This window comes from Felis catus, chromosome C1 (assembly GCF_018350175.1).
Source record: "Felis catus isolate Fca126 chromosome C1, F.catus_Fca126_mat1.0, whole genome shotgun sequence".
NCBI classification, from domain to species: Eukaryota; Metazoa; Chordata; class Mammalia; order Carnivora; family Felidae; genus Felis; species Felis catus.
This window is the reverse complement of record NC_058375.1, coordinates 14258121-14279808: the sequence shown is the minus strand read 5'-3', so window position 1 is coordinate 14279808 and position 21688 is coordinate 14258121. Positions and strand designations below refer to the sequence as shown.

Below are 21688 nucleotides of genomic sequence, written 5' to 3'. Positions count from 1 at the left end.
AACAAAAAAGCGCAGAGAGGACAGGAGCCTGGAGAGTTTGCAGGGCAGAGAGCCGCTGCTGCCCGGTCTGGCCCAGAGCTCAGCACACCTTTCTGGAAAGGGGGCGTGGGGTGAAGGATGAAAGGAGGTTTAAATGAGAGAGTATTTCTACCCCGAATCTACTCATGACAACACTTGCGGGAACCGTCTGATTGGTGCTTCAGAACGGGGGTCAGACGCTAGTTCCACGCCAGTGCCGGGCCTCGCCCTCCACACCTCTCCGGGCCCTGCACGCTCCGGCGCCACGTACCTGCTTACCCTACTACCCCCCCCCCCCCCCCCCCCCCCCGGCTACCATACCCGGCGTGATTCCGAGCCTTCACGTAAGCCACCTTCCCGCCCCTCCTCATCCGTCTGGAACGTCCCCGTCAACGTCAAGTATGAGTCCATGGTATTCCCTCGCCCCCTGGGCCACCCAAAGGGGACTCAGTTGCTCCTTCTCCTTGCTTCTCACTGCACTTTTTCCACACTCCTCCGCTTTGTGTCGAGGGTCTGCGTGTCCGGTTGCCAGCGGACTCTAAGCTCCTCGAGGGCGGGGGGCCTGTGTCTTACTTTCTCGTCTATCTCTGCTGCCTGGAGCAGTACCTGGCTCACTCAGGATGCTCCGCCAGCACGTACAGAATAAAGGCACAGGTGGGATCAAGCTCTGCCCATCTTAATTTTATCCTGAAGAGAGAAATGGGACCTGAGAGACTGAGCTCCCTCTGGGTTCCATACGTTTTCAGAAGAAATTGCTACTGTATTACTTTTGCATCCAGCCTCCCTGGTTCAGGTGAAACCAAAGGAATAAACTCACAGAGGGGCATTAGAAGTGGCCCCTCCGTCCTCACACTTCAGCTGCTGTGTGGAGTTAACTCAACCCCAAACGTGGCCTTCCAGCCAGGTGGGCTGGCCACGAGTTCTCCCCGCCCCCCAGGACAAAGCCCCCAGAGCTGAAGCCCGGACTGTGTCCAGCTCCACGAAGCCACGAAGCTGTGGGAATCAGCTGTGGCTGATGGAGTGAGCCACCGACGCGGTCCGCTTCCACACCCTTCCACACGGCCAGCTCTCTGACCTCGTGCACTGGGCACACGGAGACGTGCCCTGCCGGGTCCCCTGGTGAGGACAACACACGGATCTTAAAGAGCTGCTCCCATGGGGCGCCTGGGTGGCGCAGTCGGTTAAGCGTCCGACTTCAGCCAGGTCATGATCTCGCGGTCTGTGAGTTCGAGCCCCGCGTCAGGCTCTGGGCTGATGGCTTAGAGCCTGGAGCCTGTTTCCGATTCTGTGTCTCCCTCTCTCTCTGACCCTCCCCTGTTCATGCTCTGTCTCCCTCTGTCCCCAAAAAAAAAATAAACGTTGAAAAAAAAAAAATTTAAAAAAAAAAAAAAAAAAAAAGAGCTGCTCCTGCAAGGCAAGGCTCCTCCAGACGTCTGTCATCGTCAGCAGACAACCCAGCAGCAACCTCCGCGCACCCATTACACGAGGTAGAAGTGGTTCCGAAAACTACGCATGGTGGGGGGTGGGGCGGGGGGAACGACGGGCTGCAGCGTGGCTGTGGCTTCAGGAAGGCTGGGAGGCTGGGACCCAAGGCGACAGCTGCTGGCAGTCCAAATACAGTCCTCCTCCTGCTCAAAGACCAGAGGCAAAGAAACGCAGGCAATGCACTGGGCTGCCTATTTTTAATTTATTTCTTTTAAGACCACCTCCTCGCAATTTCCAGAGAGAAAATACAAAACAAGAAACAGACTTGGTTTCAAATACATAAACAGTGCTGGAGTTGAAAGCATTACTGATAACATTGCTACAGAAGAATGTCAGCTTACTCCAGGGCACTTCAGTATTCCTGAGGCGTAGACAGGATTTCTCTTTTCCTCCCACTGGGATGTTCTCAGGTGGAAGTCACTGCTCCTGCTCCTGCAGAGGAGGGACGCTCTGATTAGAAGTGCGCACACAGCATTTTGACAGCCATCTCTAACCCAAGGGACCAACGGGCCCAAACCTCAACACCCAGCTTGCTTTAAAACAGTCTCACGAGGGGGCGCTTGGGTGACTCAGCGGGTGAAGTGTCCGACTCCGGCTCAGGTCGATCTCACGGTTCGGGAGTTCGAGCCCCGCCTCGGGCTCTGTGCTGACGGCTCAGAGCCTGGAGCCTGCCTTGGAATCTGTGTCTCCCTCTCTCTCTGCCCCTCCCTTGCTCGTGCTCTCTCTCTCTCAAAAATAAACAAACATTAAAAAAAAAATTAAAACAGTCTCACGAGAGGACCATAAACACCCCTCCCAGGCTCTTAAGAGCAGCTCCCTAATCTTTGAGGGAGGAGCGAGGGAAAGAACAGGTCTGCCTAGTCGGTCCCTGGACAACCGTTCCTACAACTCCTCAAAGGGTGCGTCACAGGTGAGCGGACAGAGCGTGGCTCTGGAATCAAGCAGCCCTACTAATGAGGGGCTCTCTGGCCAGTTTCTCAACCCCAGTAAGATCTGCGTTTTCTCATCTGCTCAGCAAGGGGCAGTAAAACCCCTCCCACTAATCTCTTGGGAGGGGGGGCTAGAGAAAGCACGGAAAGCGGGGGCACCGAGAAGGGCCCACAAGGCAGCGCGGGCACCTGACAGGCAACCACCATAGAGTGACTGCCCTGCAACAGCCCCGCGACGAGCTCCTCTCTTCAGAGAGGAGGATGACAGCACAGAGAGGCACAGGCTCAAGTTCAGATAAAGTTACAAGGCCGTGCTGGAGCAATCCACACAAGGCCGTAAAATCGGAACAATATTTTCCACAGTAATTCCCCACCATTAAATGTATAATATGCATATAATCACGCCTGAGCCATTGCCCATGACAACTCAGTTCGGAACAAAGAGAGTCTTTTAAACAATTAAAAGCCCTGAAGCTCCTCTCCTGTTCCTTTCTGTTCTCTTCTCCCAAATCCGGCCCGAGTGCCAAGAAAGCGAAGGGTCAGGGAGCAGTGGAAACTGCCCGTCGTCAGCCTCGGTGCCACGCAGCTGTGCCTCTCCTCGCGCTGTCCCTCTGATTACCTCACCCTGGCTTTGCGGAGATGGCTCACTAACATGGAGGGAGGCGACAGGGCAGCCAGGCTCCCCGGCTCCCGACTCTCTCGGTGAGCATGCGCACACGGGTCGCTGGGGCAGGCAGCTGACAGTCTGGGCAGGTTCTAAGAGAGAGGCTACCGAGCTGTGGCGGGTACGGTCATCTGGGATTCGGTGACCCTTGCGGCTACGGCCTTTGACCAGAACTGGGACACTCCATTGCACCATATTTTCTGCTCTACTTGTTATCAGGGTGGAACAACAGTTAAGCCAACCAATCACCCTTCCTTGGTCGGCCTCAACTATTCCTACCAACGTTCCTACTTCTACAGCACCTCACGGCTTACAAACGTGTTCACGCTGAATTCTAACAGCAACCCTGTGGGTAGAAATTACCACCCTGTTCTTACGGACGGAAGACAGAATCTCAGAGGCAAAAACTCAAGATCACACAGGAAGCAAGCGGGTGGTGGCCCAGGACCCACGCCTGGGTATCCTGGCTTCTAGGCTCTCCCCGCCCCCTCCCCCCAAGGCTGCCCAGATCAACTGACTCTAGCTCACGGTGACCCAGGAAGACGATTCTACACGTCCAGGCAACGGGACACTCTTCACTGCAGCTGGTGCTGCTGCAAAAACTCTGCCTTAGGAAGCCTGGGGCCACGAACACGTCTAATGGGTTACACAGTGTGTGTCACTCCTTCACTCCTTCGTTTCACTTTTGTCTGAGCGTCTACTTCGTTCTGGGCCCTGGGGATACATAACTAGATACACCCGCGTCCCTGAGCACCCGGCCTCCCGAGATCCTTTCCCCTAAACCCCGCGGTAAGCACGGGAAGGCGACGGGAAGGCTGCGACACACGAGACCCTTAGGAAATGTGCTACTTTCTTCCCTCTCAAGGCACGTTACAGTTTTTCATCGTGTCCGCATTAGTAAAAATGTCTGTAGACAAGGATGTTGGCAGAATCACTGGGACTTAATACAGTCAAGAACCTCCCCTCCTCAATAAAAAGCAGAGTCGTGGCTGAGTCCCAGCTGCTGGGTTTCGCCCGAGCGTGTGTGAGACGTGGACGGGGCACTCCACGATGTCACACGTGAGCGCCACTGGCAGGTAGTGAAGACAAATCCACTTTACCGTGACGATACATTTCCAGGCAGGTTCTTCAGCCGCAGTTGCTAGCAAGAGAGTCTATGTGTGAACGTACACGTGCATCTCGAGGGACAGTGGAAGAAGGAGAGACTTTAGGCACCCAAGCGGGGTCAACAGCACGAGACGCCAAAGAGCAATCAGGAGCTCGGTGACACGCACAGTCTATTAAGTATATGTGCTCCAAAGAATTCTTCAGAGACTCAGGAGAAACTCTTTGTCTTTTAAAAGAAAGAGAAAGATCAATTCTGTACGTACTTTGACGTATTTTCCATGTAGAAGGTATGGAGCCTGGAAATCATGCTGACAGTTGGAGTAGGCCATTCCCAATCCCATGCCAGAACCAAAGGCTAAGGGCCACATTCTTCCTAGTGAGCAGAAAAAAGGAAAATCCCAATAGAGAACGATTAAGAGAAGATAAAGTTTTTTGTCTGGCTTAAATACATTGCTTAGGGTTCCATAAATATTCAGCATGCCTCCTACTGATACCTACAACATGCCATTCATTTCTATCGATGTTTAATCAATGGCCAAAAACCAGGACAGGGAGTCCTTTAGTGAACCTATTAATTTAGCAAATAATTACCTGGTACCTATGCTGCTAGGTTTGAGGTCTTCATGAGTGGTACAACACGGAAAACAGTAGACACAGTCGAACATTTTAACTTTTCTATATCAGTTCTTCCCCCCCCCCAAACTTTTATTTAAATTCCAGTTAGTTAACAAACATCAGTTCTAATCATTTGCTCATTTTAACTCATTTCTTAACCTTATCAGAAATAATACCACCCTCCAGTAAGGTGCTTGAATTTTAAACTGAACCAACTGAATTTTGAGGACAGGAAGTTGTGAGGCTTACTTAAGCCAAGACTGTAAATGATTCTTTTATATCAGCACCAGGTATTAATTGTGATTCTCTAGTAATGTATCCCCCCGCTCAAGTTCTTCATGGAAAAGGGGTCAAAGTGACCCCTCTGGCTTCTGTTCAATATCCCAACGTCAGAAGTTCTTACACAGAACGAAAGCGTTTCTGGTTAAAAGGCATGTGTATTTCTGGCCCACTTGTTTTTCTTACCAGTTGGACTCTCATTTTCAACCTCCTTGAGAAAAAAAGTATAATTAATTTGAAATATTTGAGCGTGCAGATTTGGCCAAATGACTCACTGGCAGAAAGTACAGACTTTTCAAATGATATCATATTTAAGATATCAGGCACCCTGACTCAATGCCCAGGGGAAAGTCTAGAGATGCCCGGCCCATTCTGACCTCTTTTGCGTCCACATTCTTTGTCTAGCATATTTGACAGAGGCCTCCCTAAACCCGTAAGTGTATGCTTGGCAACCATGTGGATGTGCCCTCCAGAAGCGTCCCTGCTATGTGTATGCACACACTAGGACAGTATGTTGGAAAGGCAATAAAAGTCACACTTACTTTTAAAGAAGGTAAGTGAGAAAACCAGTCCTAATCCAAAACCAGTACCTACAAAGAGGGAGGAAAAACATGTTCAATCTCATAATAGTAATGTAACAAAAATAGAATGAACCTTTCATAAACGTGAACATCTATAAAACATAGTACAAAAAAAACAAACAAACTTGGTACAGAGCTGATCTTCTCATTTCTAACTTTTTAAAAATTTTTTTAAATGTTTTTATTTATTTTTGAGACAGAGAGAGACAGAGCATGAGCAAAGGAGGGGCAGACAGAGAGGGAGACACAGAATCTGAAGCAGGCTCCAGGCTCCGAGCTGTCAGCACAGAGCCCGATGTGGGGCTCGAACTCACAAACCGCGAGATCATGACCTGAGCCGAAGTCAGACGCTCAACTGACTGACCCACCCAGGGGCCCCAATCGTTTTCTTTACAAAAAAAAAAGATAAGAAAATCAGTGAACAATTTAACTAAGTAAATATGGCTTGAACTTCAATAATGAATAATAACATTGGTATAATCATAGCTCTGAATGCTAGCTATATCGTTTTCGTAAGATATGTTAAAATGGATGTAGAACCTTTAAAAGAAATGTTTTACCTAAAATGTGGTACCATTTTAGGGGCAAAAAATCACCTCCTGTACTGCAGTGATACACATCCCAGACTTTGAGGTAAACTCATTTTGCCATTATCAGAAAAGTTACACACACCAAGGAAGAGAACCAAACTCTGATTTTGAATTTTTTCAGACTTGCCAACTGTTTTCAGACCTTTCAAAAGTATTCTGATGCTCTTGACGGAGTGTCTACTCCAGGGTCCAAGTGCGCCCCCAACCAACCTCTTTATAGTTAAGCACCCCGTTCCTCACTTTGCCTTCACAGTTTTCCAGTTTGTGCTGTGGGAACTCCAAGAGCTTCTTCTCTAATCATGACTTGAGGCTACTGCAGTGGAAACACTCAGAGTACTCCTCGGTCGACCAGCCTGACCTCTCTGCTCCCAACCCAGAACTTCAGCACAAGCAACCTCCTTCACATAACTTTTCATCCACCCAAGCAGCCACCCAGCTGATAGTGGCCCGAAGAAAGTGCTTACGCTACTTACTCGGAATGATTTCTGGTAATTTTCCCCTGCCACATATATGTGGCCACGGTGTCGCTTTCTTTCTCATGACTAAATCCTACACAGATAGGAATTTTAATTAAAAATCATTACTTTGCCCTGTCCAACAGACAGACCCTGCATTAGGTTCGGTGCTCAACTTTAGAAAGTAGTATCTTGGGGCACCTGGGTGGCTCAGCCAGTTGAGTGTCTGACTCTTGGTTCAGCTCAGGTCATGATCTTGCGGTTCATGAGATGGAGCCCCACATCTGGCTCTGTGCTGACAGCGCGGAGCCTGCTTGGGATTCCCTCTCTCCCTCTCTCTGCCACTACCCTGCTCGAGCTCTCTCTCACAAATATAAAGAAACATTAAAAAATAAATAAAAATACAGGGGTGCCTGGGTGGCTCAGGTCATGATCTCATGGGTTGTGGGTCTGAGCCCCGTGTTGGGCTCTGTGCTCACAGCTCGGAGCCTGGAGCCTGCTTTGGATTCTGTGTCTCCCCCTCTCTCTACTCCTCTCCCACTCATGCTCTGTCTTTATCAAAAATAAGCATTAAAATTTTTTTTTTTAATAAACATAAATAAAAATACTAACAATTTTAAAAAATAAATTAGAAGCAGTATCTACAGGGTGCCTGGGTGGCCAGTCGGTTGAACATCCAACTCTTGGATTTCAGGTCATGATCCCAGGGTTGTGGGACCGAGCCCTTGGTAGGGCTCTGCACTGAGAGTGGAGCCTGCTTAGGATTCTCTCTCTCTCTCTCTCTCTCTCTCTCTCTCTCTCTCTCTCTCTCTCTGCCCCCCCACCCCCACTCTCTTCCCCTTCCCTCTCCCTCCCCTCTTCCCCTACTTGCACTCTCTCCCTCTCTAAATTAAAAATAAAATGCAGTATCTGAAAATCACTCATGTCACCCCAATTTCCATATAATTTAATAAAATGGTGGAAAACTAGTGAGCTTACAGACCACAATAGTTAACCTGTTCAAAGTTGACATCATTTGAGGAAAAGGAACTAACATTTTAGTATTGCCCACACGTACCCAACATTCTCTCGCCACTGCCCCTAAATTCTCTTTTAAACCAAACATCAACTTGATACAGTATTAGGCCCCATTTTTCAGATGCGGGAAATAACTTGCTCAAGGATACTGGTTAGCGGCAGAGTAATGAACTGGGCCCACGTCTGCCCGACTCCAAAGCCACCGTACCCACTGTGCCTTGACACTGGAGTCCCCTACGGTTTAAACCCCTAAACAATCACTACCTCCCAAGGGAAAACTGGGAGTGTCGAGATGTCTACAGCCAGTCAAGTAAGATACAGCCAAAAAGCAAATTGTGCTTCCCACACAACAGCCCAGAACGCTAGGCAACCAGGGTAGTAACAAGTCTACACAAGGCCACAAGGGCTTGTTCAGATTCATTCCCGGACTAATCCTGTCACACATGTCACAGACACAAGTCTACCTGGTAGATGAGCTTCACGAGCTTCAGGGAACGGGAGCGATCGCGATTGATACTCCTTGGCAAGAAAATGCTGTTGCCTGGTTTATAAAATGGCACAGGGTTCAATTTCAAAGCAACTTGCCTCACCCCCTTGCAGCTGGAAGATGAGTAAGACAGTAAATTGGTACTAGAAAATGAGGTAAAGGATTTGGACTGGCTTACAGATTTCAAACCGGGCCATGGGATGGGGAGGTAGGCCAGTAAAAACATAATGGCTTACAATCAGAGCTTTCGGTCTTCTCCATCTGGAAGGCAACTTTTTGGCAAACAAATCAAAAGCCCAAAAGGAAAATATTCCAGCATTTTTCTTGTCCCTCTGACTCCATGCCTGTCTCTCCTATTTTTCCCCAAGGAAAGAAAGCTCTCTGATGCTCAACTTTTCCAAGTAGTAGACCAAGAATGATGGTAACCCACTGCTACCAGCATCGCTCATCAGAGATGAGAAATGTTTCAACATCAACCCATACAGAACAGGAAATCTTTACACGTTTAAGTGCAGGTATATGTCCAGTCACCCAGTTCTGCTCCCAGCAAAGGCATCCACCTTCAATTCTTAAGAGTGGTTTTTTCCCTCCGTTTCTATATTTTTAAGACACAAAATAATAAGACTGTTCTCTCCAGAAAAAAAAAATAACACAGAAACTGATTTTTCAATGCCAGTGTTTTACTTAAACTTAGCTATCTCGGTTATTTGAGAGATTAGCAACGGTGCAGCCGCTGATGAGTTTCACAGGCTCAAGTTCTCACATGCTGGATTTCTTTTAAAAGCAACATGTTGCTTCAAAGAAAGTCCCACCTGATCCGGGGACACCAACTCTGCAGCTGTTTCCACTAAAGATCGGCACCTCGAGGCCACGTTAGACTTCGTAACAATAAAACATGAAAGGTTTGTCTTACAATAAAAACAAACCAACATAGAAAAGAGAAGAGTTTTCTCCGCCTTTGGCCACTTTTTTGTGTTGTTGCACGACAAGCTCTCTTAGAGGAAAAAAGCCAAAGGAAAAAGTACAAAGCATTTTTCACCTTCCCTGGAAGCAAATATTTAACTATGAATAAGGTTTATATAACTGCCTTCCCCCCACTCAAGCCTGTTCGTTTGGTCAATGCTGTCTGGAATGACAAATAAACCTAAAGAAATGCCTGATTATAGGTACACATCTTCTTCATGGCAAAGTCCAGTTAAGAGGGGAAGGAGGGGGGCAAGGAAACACACACACACACACACACACACACACACACACACAGAAGCCTTATGGAATTGACATTAGGCAACAAGCCCGTGCTCCGAAACCATTTCTTTTGGAGAGGAAAAAGAATTGGCACAAATTCTTTCAAAAAGAAATTACTCCAAATCAATCTAACCCTGCACTTCAATGCATGCTCAGTGCCCAAAAGGACATCATAAAACCGGCTAGTAGATAAACCCAAATTTTTAGGAAGGAGCAATCCCTGAATAGTTCATCTGATACTATCTTAATAACAAAACAAGGAACTCGCTCCCACTAATGACATATAAAACACTGCCCTATCTTATGCCCCAGCAGATTTGGTAACAAATTTAAAAGAACAACAACCAACCGCAGTACACCTGCGTATGCCTTAGGCCACATTTTGTGTCAAAAAGGGGAGAAAATCAATATATGTTGATGGCCATTACTGTGACATACAGACAATTTCTGGTTTCAACTTTATTTAGAAAAATCTTTGCTCTCACCATGCCACGTATCATGAAGCTCTACTTCACTGCCAATAATGAAGAAGCAAACATAATCAGCAAGAATTAACAAGCAGGCTACATAATCTCACTGCAGTCTAGGGATAGAAATGTACTCTGGATGTCAGCCCCTAAACAGAACAAACTGGGGCAATGCCTGCTCCTGCGGAATCAACCCGGTAAAAGTTGCAAGTGCCAACGGACTTTACAGTTAAGGAGGAATAGCTCGTTGTCTGGAGTCACACAAAAACAAATTCTCACAAATTCACTTACGAAGCGTTTCTATGAAAGATCACAGGGGGGCAAAAAAGACCAGGGACCCATTTTATCTATCAATAACTTAACATATGATAACTAAGATCTCACTCTGGCTTACATTTAACATTTTTATTTATTCTTCTGACTTTTTTTCACTTTTGTAAGTTTTTCATTTTAATTCCAGTATAGCTAACGTATACATATACAGTGTTATAGAAGTTTCAGGTGTACGATACAGTGATTCAACAATTCTATACATTACTCAGTGCTCATCAGGATAAGTGGACTTACATTTAACACTTTATTTTTTTTTAATGTTTATTTATTTTTGAGAGAGAGAAAGAGAAACAGAGCGTGAGCAGGGGGTGGGGGAGAGAGAGAGAGAGAGAGAGAGAATCAATGAATCTGAAGCAGGCTCCAGGCTCTGAGCTGTCAGCACAGAGCCTCACGCAGAACTCGAACCCACAAACGCTGAGATTGTGACCTGAGCCAAGGTCGGACGCTTCATGGACTGAGCCACCCAGGCACCTCACATTTAAAACTTTTTTTTAAATTTTTTTTTCAACATTTTTTTTTTTTTAATTTTTGCGACAGAGAGAGACAGAGCATGAACGGGGGAGGGGCAGAGAGAGAGGGAGATACAGAATCGGAAACAGGCTCCAGGCTCTGAGCCATCAGCCCAGAGCCCGACGCGGGGCTCGAACTCACGGACCGCGAGATCGTGACCTGGCTGAAGTCGGACGCTTAACTGACTGCGCCACCCAGGCGCCCTTTTTAATTTTTAACATTTATTCATTTTTCAGAGACAGAGAGAGACAGAGTGTGAGCGGGGGAGGGGCAGAGAGAGAGGGAGACACAGAATCTGAAGCAGGCTCCAGGCTCTGAGCTGTCAGCACAGAGCCCGACATGGGACTCGAACTCACAAACTGTGAGATCCTGACCTGAGCCGAATTTGGACGCTCAACCGACTGAGTCACCCAGGCGCCTGACATTTAACATTTTGAATGAAGCTCCTAAATTCATCAGCCTAATGTATGGTTATCAATACTAACATTTGACCTGTACCTAAAAATTAAGCGAAACTGCAAAGCAACTCCATTTTAATTTCTATAACTTCTATCAAAATGTATGAGCAAAAACTTCAGTACCATTGCAACTGGCAGTCTGTGAATATGAGAAGCTTCAGGAATTGCACATGAGTTGTTTTGTTTTGTTTTTTAATTTTTTTTTCAACGTTTTTATTTATTTTTGGGACAGAGAGAGACAGAGCATGAACGGGGGAGGGGCAGAGAGAGAGGGAGACACAGAATCGGAAACAGGCTCCAGGCTCTGAGCCATCAGCCCAGAGCCTGACGCGGGGCTCGAACTCACGGACCGCGAGATCGTGACCTGGCTGAAGTCGGAAGCTTAACCGACTGCGCCACCCAGGCGCCCCCACACAAGTTTTTAAGATCCCTAGAAGCCATGTGCCAAGCAACTCTGTTCTTAAATGTCTGAAAGAAAAGATAAAGGCTCTAGAACAAGGAGGGCTTTCGTCTCCCACTAAGTGGCGTGGCAAGAGGACCAGTGCCATCACGAGGCGGGCCTGAGTCAACCACTGCTCCCCAGCTAGCTCTCTGACGTCAGCTCAATTATCTAACGTCGCCTGGCCTCGCCCCACTCGGCTATCGAGAAAAAACAACCTCACTGAGCTGCGGTATCAGGAAAATACAAGGTATCTGGCAGTGTCTGGGACCGAATTCGAATTCAGTAAGTGGTAGTAAGTTCTGTTACTTCTCCAATGGAACTCAAAACAGGTCAAAAGTGTCACATAATAGTTCATCCTCTATTAAAATACAGTCCACTGGCTTGACTACAGACCACACTGTGGGTGAGTCACAGCTGAAAGTCACAACCTTTCTCCCAACTCTGAGTGGGAGTTGCAAAATTGCATCAGCAATTTTGTATAGGAACATATCAGGTCGTGACATACATTTTCTAAAAATAGGGGATTCTGGGGCGCCTGGGTGGCTCAGCTGGTTGAGCATCCAACATCGGCTCACGTCACGATCTTGCAGTTCGTGGGTTCAAGCCCCGTGTTGGGCTCTGTGCTGACAGCTTGGAGCCTGGAGCCTGCTTCGGATTCTGTGTCTCCCTCTCTCTCTGGCCCTTCCCCTCTCGAGCTCTGTCTCTCTCTCTCAAAAAGAAATAAACATAAATAAATAACAAATAAATAAATAAATAAATGGGATTCCTTCAGACTCATTGTTAACTAGAACATTTTGCTTCAAATATAATAATGATTTTCCTAGAGCTATCTTGTGTTTCATAAAGCTGTATTTATGCTTTGAACCTGGATTAATATCAAACTGATCTGGTTATAATGGACATGCTTTCCTGTTCAATCATGTTTCTATCAATGCTATTACAATCATCAAATGCATTTGTTATGACAGAACAAACAAGAATGTGCTTTTATAGAGAAGCACCCTTGGGACTGAGTTTAGTGAGAATTACATTTCCAAGAAACATTCCTGATTTATGAAAGATGCTCAGGGCCCAATTTATGAGGAAAAAAATAAATAAATAAACAGTTTTAAGTCAGCTCCAAACTGTGTCACTTAATGCTTTGGGCCAAAGACAGACTGTCCCAGGTGTCCACGTGTAAATGCCAAGTCATGTGAATTAACCAAGAAAGTGTGCCGGGCCAAAGACCCAGAGATGGTAAAGTCAGTGTGTGTTAATCAGCTTCTCAAAAGTCAACATCGCTGTAGGGTATGTGGGAAACAGAGGAAGAAGGTGGCTATCCGACAAGACCTCCACCTCCCTGTGGCTCTCCAGATTAGACAGGGGCTGGAAGGAACATCTGTAGGGCTTTCTCGGGTAGACCTCAATTCCCGGGATTCTGATCAGAACAAGCAAACCAGTCAGCAGAAAGAAGTCAAGATAGGGAAGGTAAGTGAGACAGGGGCTGGAAGGAACATCTGTAGGACTTTCTCGGGTAGACCTCAATTCCCGGGATTCTGATCAGAACAAGCAAACCAGTCAGCAGAAAGAAGTCAAGATAGGGAAGGTAAATGTGGAAGTCATTACTGATGTGCTCTGCTTCCAGAGAAGCCAAACTCACTAAAAGGGTCCTTTTAAATGAATGTGTGTATGTAGCACACAATCCAACTTCAGAATTCTGACAGTCATACGACTTTCCAAGAATGCACAGAAGAAGAAACAGGTTTGGCACACATTTTACTGACATACAACTAGTTAATAAATTCATATGTGGGCATAGCATGTAGGAAAATGAGAAAAAGCTCTAAAGGCTTTATTTAAGAGAGACTGGAAAAAATGCAGAAGTACTACGTTTCAAGAAACACAATAAAGAACGCAATGCATTACATCTTTTGGGGGGTGGGTGCTTTGGAGGTACTAACACTTACAGAGTGCCAGGCACTGTATCATGTTTCTAGATATTATTTCATTTGACCCACAGAGGCACCTTCTAAGGTGTATTATGGTCCCACCGCCCAGAAGAGGAAACAGTTCAGTGGAACCGACTTACCCAAGTACACAACTAAAAAAGGAGAGTTCAAACCCAGGCTGTCGGACTCCAAAGTCATGGCTCCTTCCTACACACGTGGCTCCTTCCTTTGGGTTAGCAGAAGAGCAGGGCACCTGGCCTAACACTACATACGATAACTATGTGTTTCTGGATCTTGGCAGGTAATTTATGACTGTGCTACTCTTCGGCCCTTCAAGAAAGAACAGAAACCACAGATGTCTGACTTTTCAGGAGTGGTAACAAAAACCTGAAATCACTTGGAATCAATGACAAAGAGTCAACAATTCAAGCCGGGAAGTACTTCCCTTTGTGCACTGGCTAGAGATCAAATGAATCCAAACGGGCTGAGGGCTGATAAAATGAATCCAAATTCATCCCAACTGCTCAAAAGGGAATTTTCTGGTGAGTCCCTCCCCTCCCAACACTCCCAATCCCTCTTGCCCATCCCCATCAGTATCAGCAACTGGATTCTCCTCTTTAGGAAAGGAAATGGAAGAACCGGGGATTCAGGACACCCGACACGCACGTTGTTATAGCCATTATGTTTGTCGTCACCGACTCCTGACTCAAAGGAAAAATTCCACGGAGGAACAAGAACCAATAACTCCTTTTCCTTACACATTTACTTCATCTACACTCACTAGCATTTACTAAGCAGAAGACACAGGGGATACGTTTATTTACCTCTGGAGTACATCACTCCAATACATAGTGTTTATTCTTTGCAAAGTGGGAACTGTTACCCAGTGCTTCTATTTCAGTTATAAGGTTATATGGACTTGAGGCAAAGACAGGCTAAACATGAATGAGAATACTGGCTAGGAAGGAATAGGGCACATTCTGAAGGCACCAAAACATGACAGCTCTTAATTCAGCAGGCAGTTTCTTAAGATACGTAATGTGACTGAGGCTGTGCTTTAGTAAGATTCATCTAACTAAGGTGTGCAGGAGCACTTGGAAAGGAAGAGACATTTTGCTGGCAGACTTTACAGGACTTAAGAACCAATGAGGTGTGTGTATGCAGATCTGGAGTTTGGGGGCTGCAAAGGGGAAAGGCTGTCAAAGAAAATGCTGAGAACTTCTACCTGGATAACTAGAAAAACACTGGTGCTATTTATAACATTCATCAAGTAACCTTTTTTTTTTTTTTTTTTTAATGTTTATTGTTGAGAGAGAGGAAGGGAGCGTGTGTGGGGAAGGGGCAGAGAGAGGGAGAGACAATATCCCAAGCAGACTCTGTGCTATCAGTGCAGAGCCCGACGCAGGGCTCGACCCCAAGGACCATGAGGTCATGACCTGAGCCAAAACTAAGATTCGGAGGCTTAACCGACTGAGCCATCCATGTGCCCCCATCAAATAACCTTTTAATACCAAATTCCACCCCCCCCCCTTTTTAAGTTTATTTAGTTATTTTGAGAGAGACAGAGACAGCACAAGCAGGGCAGGAGCAGAGAGAGGGAGAGAGAGAGAATCCCAAGCAGGCTCCACACTGCCAGCGCAGGACCCAATGCGGGGCTCAAACTCAGGAACCATGAGATCATGACCTGAGCCAAAATCAGGAGTCGGACATTTAACCAACTGAGCCACCCGGGCGCCCCAATACCAAATTCCCTTAATCTAAAATATCTGAGCTGTAAAAACGCAACATGTACAACATTTTCAGGAACAACACACGACATGAGTGAAAGGCATTCACTAAGCACTTACTCTTCGGGGTTCAATGACCTCATCTAATCCTCACAGCAAACTTCTTTTATCAGCCCCGTCTTAGTGACCAAGAAACTGAGACAAAGAAAGGTTAAGTAGCTTGTCCCAGGTCACACATCTGGGATTTGAACCAGGCAGCCTGACTCCCAAGGACACGTCCTTGATCGCCCCCTCACAGATACACAAAGCTATTACAATAATTTTGACTCCCCAAAGTAAACGAAATACCTTCCCAAATTCACCCTGGCCAACACTATGCATGAGCGTTACCTTAATCACACAAACTGAGCCCCTACTGTGTGCCAGGTGCTATGCCAGGCCCTGTACCCAGCAAGATTATCGTCCAGAGTTAGAGCCAACTGATAATTAGAAACTCAAAGTGCGGGGTGCCTGCGTGGCTCAGTCGCTTAAGCGTCTGACTCCTGATGTTGGCTCAGGTCATGATCTCGCGGTCCGTGAGTTCGAGCCCCGCGTCGGGCTCTGTGCTGACAGCTCAGAGCCTGGAGCCTGCTTCAGATTCTGTGTCTCCTTCTCTCTGCCCTTCCCTGCTCACGCTCTTTCTCTCTCTCTCTCTCTCTCTCTCTCTCTCTCCCAAAAATAAACATTAAAATAAATAAACTTAAAAAAAAATAAAGTCATCTTTGTCTTTAAGGAAAAAAACAAACTCAAAATGCAAGGTACTGTGACAGAAGCAGGTGCACAGAGACCCCAGCCACTGTGGGGGCTAGAGAAGGGGCAAGGGAAAAGGGCTGCAAGGAGCTCCTTGCTACCAAATTATCCAGTGTGAGGCAGATGGAGCCAGAATCTTTCGTGCCACACTAAGGACCCCGGCCTCTGTCATAAGCAGCAGGGAAGCAAGAGAGGGAATTAAGCAGGAACAATGTATCTGATGTGCAGTTGGCAACGGCCCTCTCTGGCGGCAACGGGGACAGAGGTGAAGAAGCCTCCATCAGAGATGGGAAAACCACGAGGACAGAGCTGTCACAGCAGCCCAGGGGGGGAGACAAGTCCAGACCGCCGACTCTCCTCCGTCCATCAGACTGAAAAATGTTACCTTGCGTACTCTGGTCTCTCCTCAACAGCCCCACCTCTGCCTTCCCTGCATCCCCTGCGAGGCAGAACTGAAAGGGACGATATTCGAGGTGAGCAGGGCAGGTGAAAGCGGGACTCTGGTCAGGGGTCAGGAACTTCTGAGCAGCGGGAGTGACCACACTCCGTGATGATTCATGGATAAAAGATCCTTAAGGAAAGACACAGTCACGGGCAAAGGCAAACAGAGACAGAAGAGGGGCTCAAATATTTGACAAATATACCAACGGTTTTGCAATGAAAGTATTGTTGGTGCAAATGGGGAATGTCCCAAATGAACGTTTGCAAAAGGTGTTGGAAGGATTCACCTGAATTTCAGGGCCTTCTGTAAGAAACCAACGTTTTCTCTGCTATTCAGATCCGGCTCTAATAAGGTGCCCAAGACTGTAAGGCTAGGCAATAGCACCCAGCTGACCTCATATTCCAGTAGCGGCCTACACTCTTAGGGCATCATTACTCTACAAAGCCCCACAAGGAAGCCTCCCCAAATCACTGGACTTGCATATGTAAAGAAACCAAGAATTCAGTTTTCATAAACTAAGGAAAAAAAAAAGTCTTCTGAAATAGAAGTTATGAGCTAAACTGAATTTCAAGTTGCAGCAGGAACAAGGAGAAAAGTAAGTTGTGGTTTTTCAACAGTCACAGCCAATCTTTTCTGGGAATTTCTAAGATTGGTAGTCTAATGTCAAGGAAATATATGACTAGCGCAGTAACATACCGTTTTGCTTCTAATGAGAGTGGGATATTTATAAACTCCTGATTCAGGGTTTGTCACACTTAGGCCTATGCTAAAATGGTTTAAAAAAAAAAAAAACAAAAAACCCTACAACTAATGGATTTCAATTTAATCATTTGAGATGATGCCAAGAAAGTAGCAGCTTTCTCAGGAAAGCTTCCTAGTAAAAGGTGAATTATGTTGCTTAAATCATTTGCTTCAGGTAATCATTTAAAATCCAGCAAACAGAAATTGAGTGGTTTACATGTGCAGGTTCTGACAATCAGAAACACTTGTTCTAACTGGTAAACATGTGTCAAAGTAAGTCTACCAATCTGTCAACAATTATGTCAGAGTGTTACAATAATTATAAATTACCCTAAGCATTCTAATGCAGCTTTAAATTGGATAAAGAAACTTGACGTAAACACACTAGATTCCAATTCCTCCCATATATGCTGTTACGTATTAATCAATAGTTTTAAAATTCTACCTGAAGGGGCACCTGGGTGGCTCAGTCACATAAGCGTCTGACTCTTGATTTCAGCTCACGTGATGATCTTGTGGCTGGTGGGATCAAGCCCCACGTCGGGTTTTGTGCTGACAGCTCAGAGCCTGCTTGAGATTCTCATTCTCTCTCTCTCTCTCACTCACTCTGCCCCTCCCCTGCTCGTTCGCAGGTGTGTGCAAATAAATGTTTAAAAAAATAAATAAAATAAAATCCTACCTGAAGATATACAACTGAAGCAACTCTGGAAATTCTGGACAGTTTTAAACAAACGCTGCAATCTGTCAGCTCTCCCAGCCATGCCTCACACCATTTTGCAACTCAGCTCCCCGTCGTTCATTAACATTGACTCATATCCCTCACACCCCATACTCTTCTCATATGCACGCATGTGGTGTTTTTTTAAGGCCCTTATAACAATGTACTATGCTTTGTTTAAGGTCATTCTAATGATTGTTTATTCCTTTTCTTTTTTTTCCCTTCATTTCTCACCTCAGTTTCAGTTGCTGAAAGAGTACGCGCCTAGAGATGTATGAATATATGTGTTGTGTGAGTATTAGTCTGAAAGGGCTGTGCCTGGGGAGCCATAGAGAGTAAGCCATAGAGACGTAAGCCTGGGGCAAGGTTTCTCAACTTCAATTCTTTTCCGTGTACCATTTTCCGTGTACAATTCTTTGGTGCTCTGCACATCACAGGATGTTTGGCAGCATCCCTGTCCCCTACCTTCTAGGTGTCAGCAGCACCCCGACTGCCCCATCCCCCGGTATGGCAACCACACGAGTTTCCAGACGTTGCCCCCAGGGGGTAGAAGGTAGCGGTAAATCACTCCCAGTGGAGAACAAACTGATCTAGGCGGTTACAATCTAGAAAGTGCTTTCACACCCATTTAGATTATTATCTTATCCTGAGCCTCATCACAACCATGTGGGGACTAGCATCCCAAGCATACAGACGAGGAGGGGCATCTAGCTGGCTCTGTGGGTAGAGCACGCGACTCTTGATCTCAGGGTCATGAGTTTGAGCCCCACACTGGGTGTGGAGCCTACTTAAAAAAAAAAAGAAAAAGAAGAAGTTTAGAGACGAGGAAATTGAGGCTCTGAGACAGCCAAGCCCACCTGGCTTTTCACCATCCCACAATGCTTCTCCAGCTAACGTCCTTCACCTTCCTCACCCTTACAGTGAAAGGCTTCCCTTCCTTCTCATCTGCTTCCTTTCAAAGCAGAAAGCCTTCCTTCCAGAGAAATCTTCTCTGGTAGCCTAGTACATGCAATAGATAAAGCTGAAGCTACTATTTGAGGAGTCCAAGTTGCATCTAGACCCTACCTGCTAAACCCATACTTGTCCCAAAGGGGCCCCACAAACTGTAGGGCTCTACAGAGCACATTTTGAAAACTGGTGATAAACGAACTCCCCGGTCTATTCTAACATAGAAGCTATATGATTTTCATGGCCACCCCTCGGTTAGGGATGGTCTCTAGCTAAAATGGGGACCAGCCACATTCAGGAGAAATCAAGCCCCAAACTAAGTTATGGGTAAGTGGTAGGGGAATGGAGAGGGGGTGTGTTTGGGCCCAGTGTGTGGGTAAATCTGGATGGAGGAGAGAGATCATAGGCTGGGATCAGAAGACCATGAAAGAAGCAGTCTCCTGGACAAATCCGTCCAGTATCCAGAACAGGCAGAAACAGGTTCCAAATTACCCTGTATGAACAGACCCTGGAAAACACATCTCAACCTCCCCAGGCATCAATTTGCTCAACTCTGAAACAAGAGGGTTAAAGAAAGCTAGTGGTTATCAGCACTCCCCACCCCACCTTTTTTGAAAGCAATGGAGTTATCTTCCCAAATAGGTAAACGAAACAGACCACAGCGGAGCTGCTCTGTTGGGGAAAAGGGGAGAGGCTGGAGGCCCAACCAGAAAACCACTTGCTTCACGTCCCCTCGTCTTCCTCTCCCTACCTACTCCCACCCAGAGACAACCACTAAGATGCTGTGGAAGACAGTTAAAAACCACTGGACCAAATGAATCCCTAAGGTTCTTGCTGGCTCCAACAACCCATCAGTCTTTAAGTTTATGAATTCACGGAGGTTATACAACTGGGGCCTTCCAAAGCAACCATGGGCCCTCACATCCACCATGAGCAAACTCAGTAACAGGTCACCCAACAAGAAACTGCATTAACATATACCAATATATGGGGCGCCTGGGTGGCTCAGTCGGTTAAGCGCCCAACTTCATCTCAGGTCATGATCTCATGGTTTGTGAGTTCAAGCCAGGCATCAGGCTCCGTGCTGACAGCTCAGAGTCTGGAGCCTGCTTCAGATTCTGTCTCCCTCACTCTCTGTCCCTCCCCCACTTGTACTCTGTCTCTCGCTCTCTCTCTCTCTCTTAAAAATGAACATTAAAAAAAATTAACATGGGAATGCAAGCTGGTGCAGCCACTCTGGAAAACAGTATGGAGGTTCCTCAAAAAACTAAAAATAGAACTACCCTACCACCCAGCAATTGCACTACTACGCATTTATCCACAGGACACAGGTGTGCTGTTCCAAAGGGGCACATGCACCCCCATGTTTATAGCAGCACTATCAACAATAGCCAAAGTATGGAAAGAGCCCAAACATCCATCGATGGATGAATGGAAAAAGAAGATGTGGTATCTATATACAATGGAGTATTACTTGGCAATCAGAAAGAATGAAATCTTGCCATTTGCAACTACGTGGATGGAACTGAAGGGCATTATGCTAAGTGAAATTAGTCAGTCAGAGAAAGACAAAAATCATACGACTTCACTCATATGAGGACTTTAAGAGACAAAACAGATGAACATAAGGGAAGGGAAACAAAAAGAATATAAAAACATGGAGGGGGACAAAACAGAAGCGACTCGTAAATATGGAGAACAAACAGAGGGTTGCTGGAGGGGTTGTGGGAGGGGGGACGGGCTAAATGCGTAAGGGGCACTAAGGAATCTACTCCTGAAATCATTGTTGCATTATATGCTAATTTGGATGTAAATTTTAAAAAACAAAAAAATAATAAAAATTAACAAAAAATAGATACCAATATAATTTCAAAGTTGGTGAAAAGCTTAAACAGATTTTCACTTTGAAGGACTAACCTATTAAATATCAAAACTAGACTTCACATATTCATGTAAAGATTATTCATCGTTCTCAATTATAGGACCCAAATGAAGTGACTTTAGTTACTAGTTCAGTAAAGTAGCTTTAAAAAAAAATTTTTTTAAAGATTTTAAGTAATCTCTACAACAAACATGGGGCTCAAATTTACATTCCCGAGATCAAGAGTCTCATGCTCTACCAACTGAGTCAGCCAGGTAGCCCTAAATAACTTTTTTTTTTTGAGAGAGAGAATGTGAGTTGGGGAGGGGGGGGGAAGAGAGAGAGAGAGAGAGAGAGAGAGAGAGAAAGACTCCTAAGCAAGCTCCATGTTCCGCAGAGAGCCCAACTCAAGGCTCAATCCCACGACCCCGGGATCATGACCTGAGCTGAAATCAACAGTCAGATGTTAAACTGGCTGAGCCACCCAGGAGACCCGCTTTTTTTTTTTTTTTTTTAACAGAAACTGTTCTCATTTATTTACTTACGTTATAAAAACAGCAAAATTGTGCTCACTTCGGCAGCACATAATACTAAAATTGAAATGATACAGAGATTAGCAAGGCCCCTGTGCAAGGATGACATATGCAAATTCATGAAGCATTCCATATTAAAAAAAAAAAAGCAAAATTAATGATCCTCCCCACCTAGCATCATCACCATTCTGGAGAGATATTTTGGATTAAGTTTATTGTTTATCATTCCATTTATATAAATAGGATCATATATCACGCATGATGTTTTACAACTTGCTTTTCTCACTTTATAATTACCAAGGACACCTTTCTGTGACAG

The 21688-nt window shown here is 45.8% G+C and overlaps 1 protein-coding gene and 1 non-coding gene across 2 annotated transcripts in view; one reads left to right on the top strand and one right to left on the bottom strand.

Moving 5' to 3' along the window:
• Positions 1 to 1686: 1686 nt before the first annotated feature.
• Positions 1687 to 21688, bottom strand: part of MICOS10 (mitochondrial contact site and cristae organizing system subunit 10) — a 35062-nt gene continuing 15060 nt past the window's right edge. The window contains exons 2-4 of the mRNA XM_011284573.4: positions 5640 to 5687; positions 4467 to 4576; positions 1687 to 1935 (exon numbers count right to left, since the gene is read on the bottom strand). Of these exons, the coding sequence (XP_011282875.1) occupies positions 1921 to 1935; positions 4467 to 4576; positions 5640 to 5687 (173 nt within the window). The 3' untranslated portion in view covers positions 1687 to 1920. The remainder of the gene's footprint in view (positions 1936 to 4466; positions 4577 to 5639; positions 5688 to 21688) is intronic.
• LOC111562080 lies at positions 21402 to 21508 on the top strand. Its single transcript, XR_002745137.2, has one exon. It is a non-coding gene; the product is annotated as a U6 spliceosomal RNA (small nuclear RNA).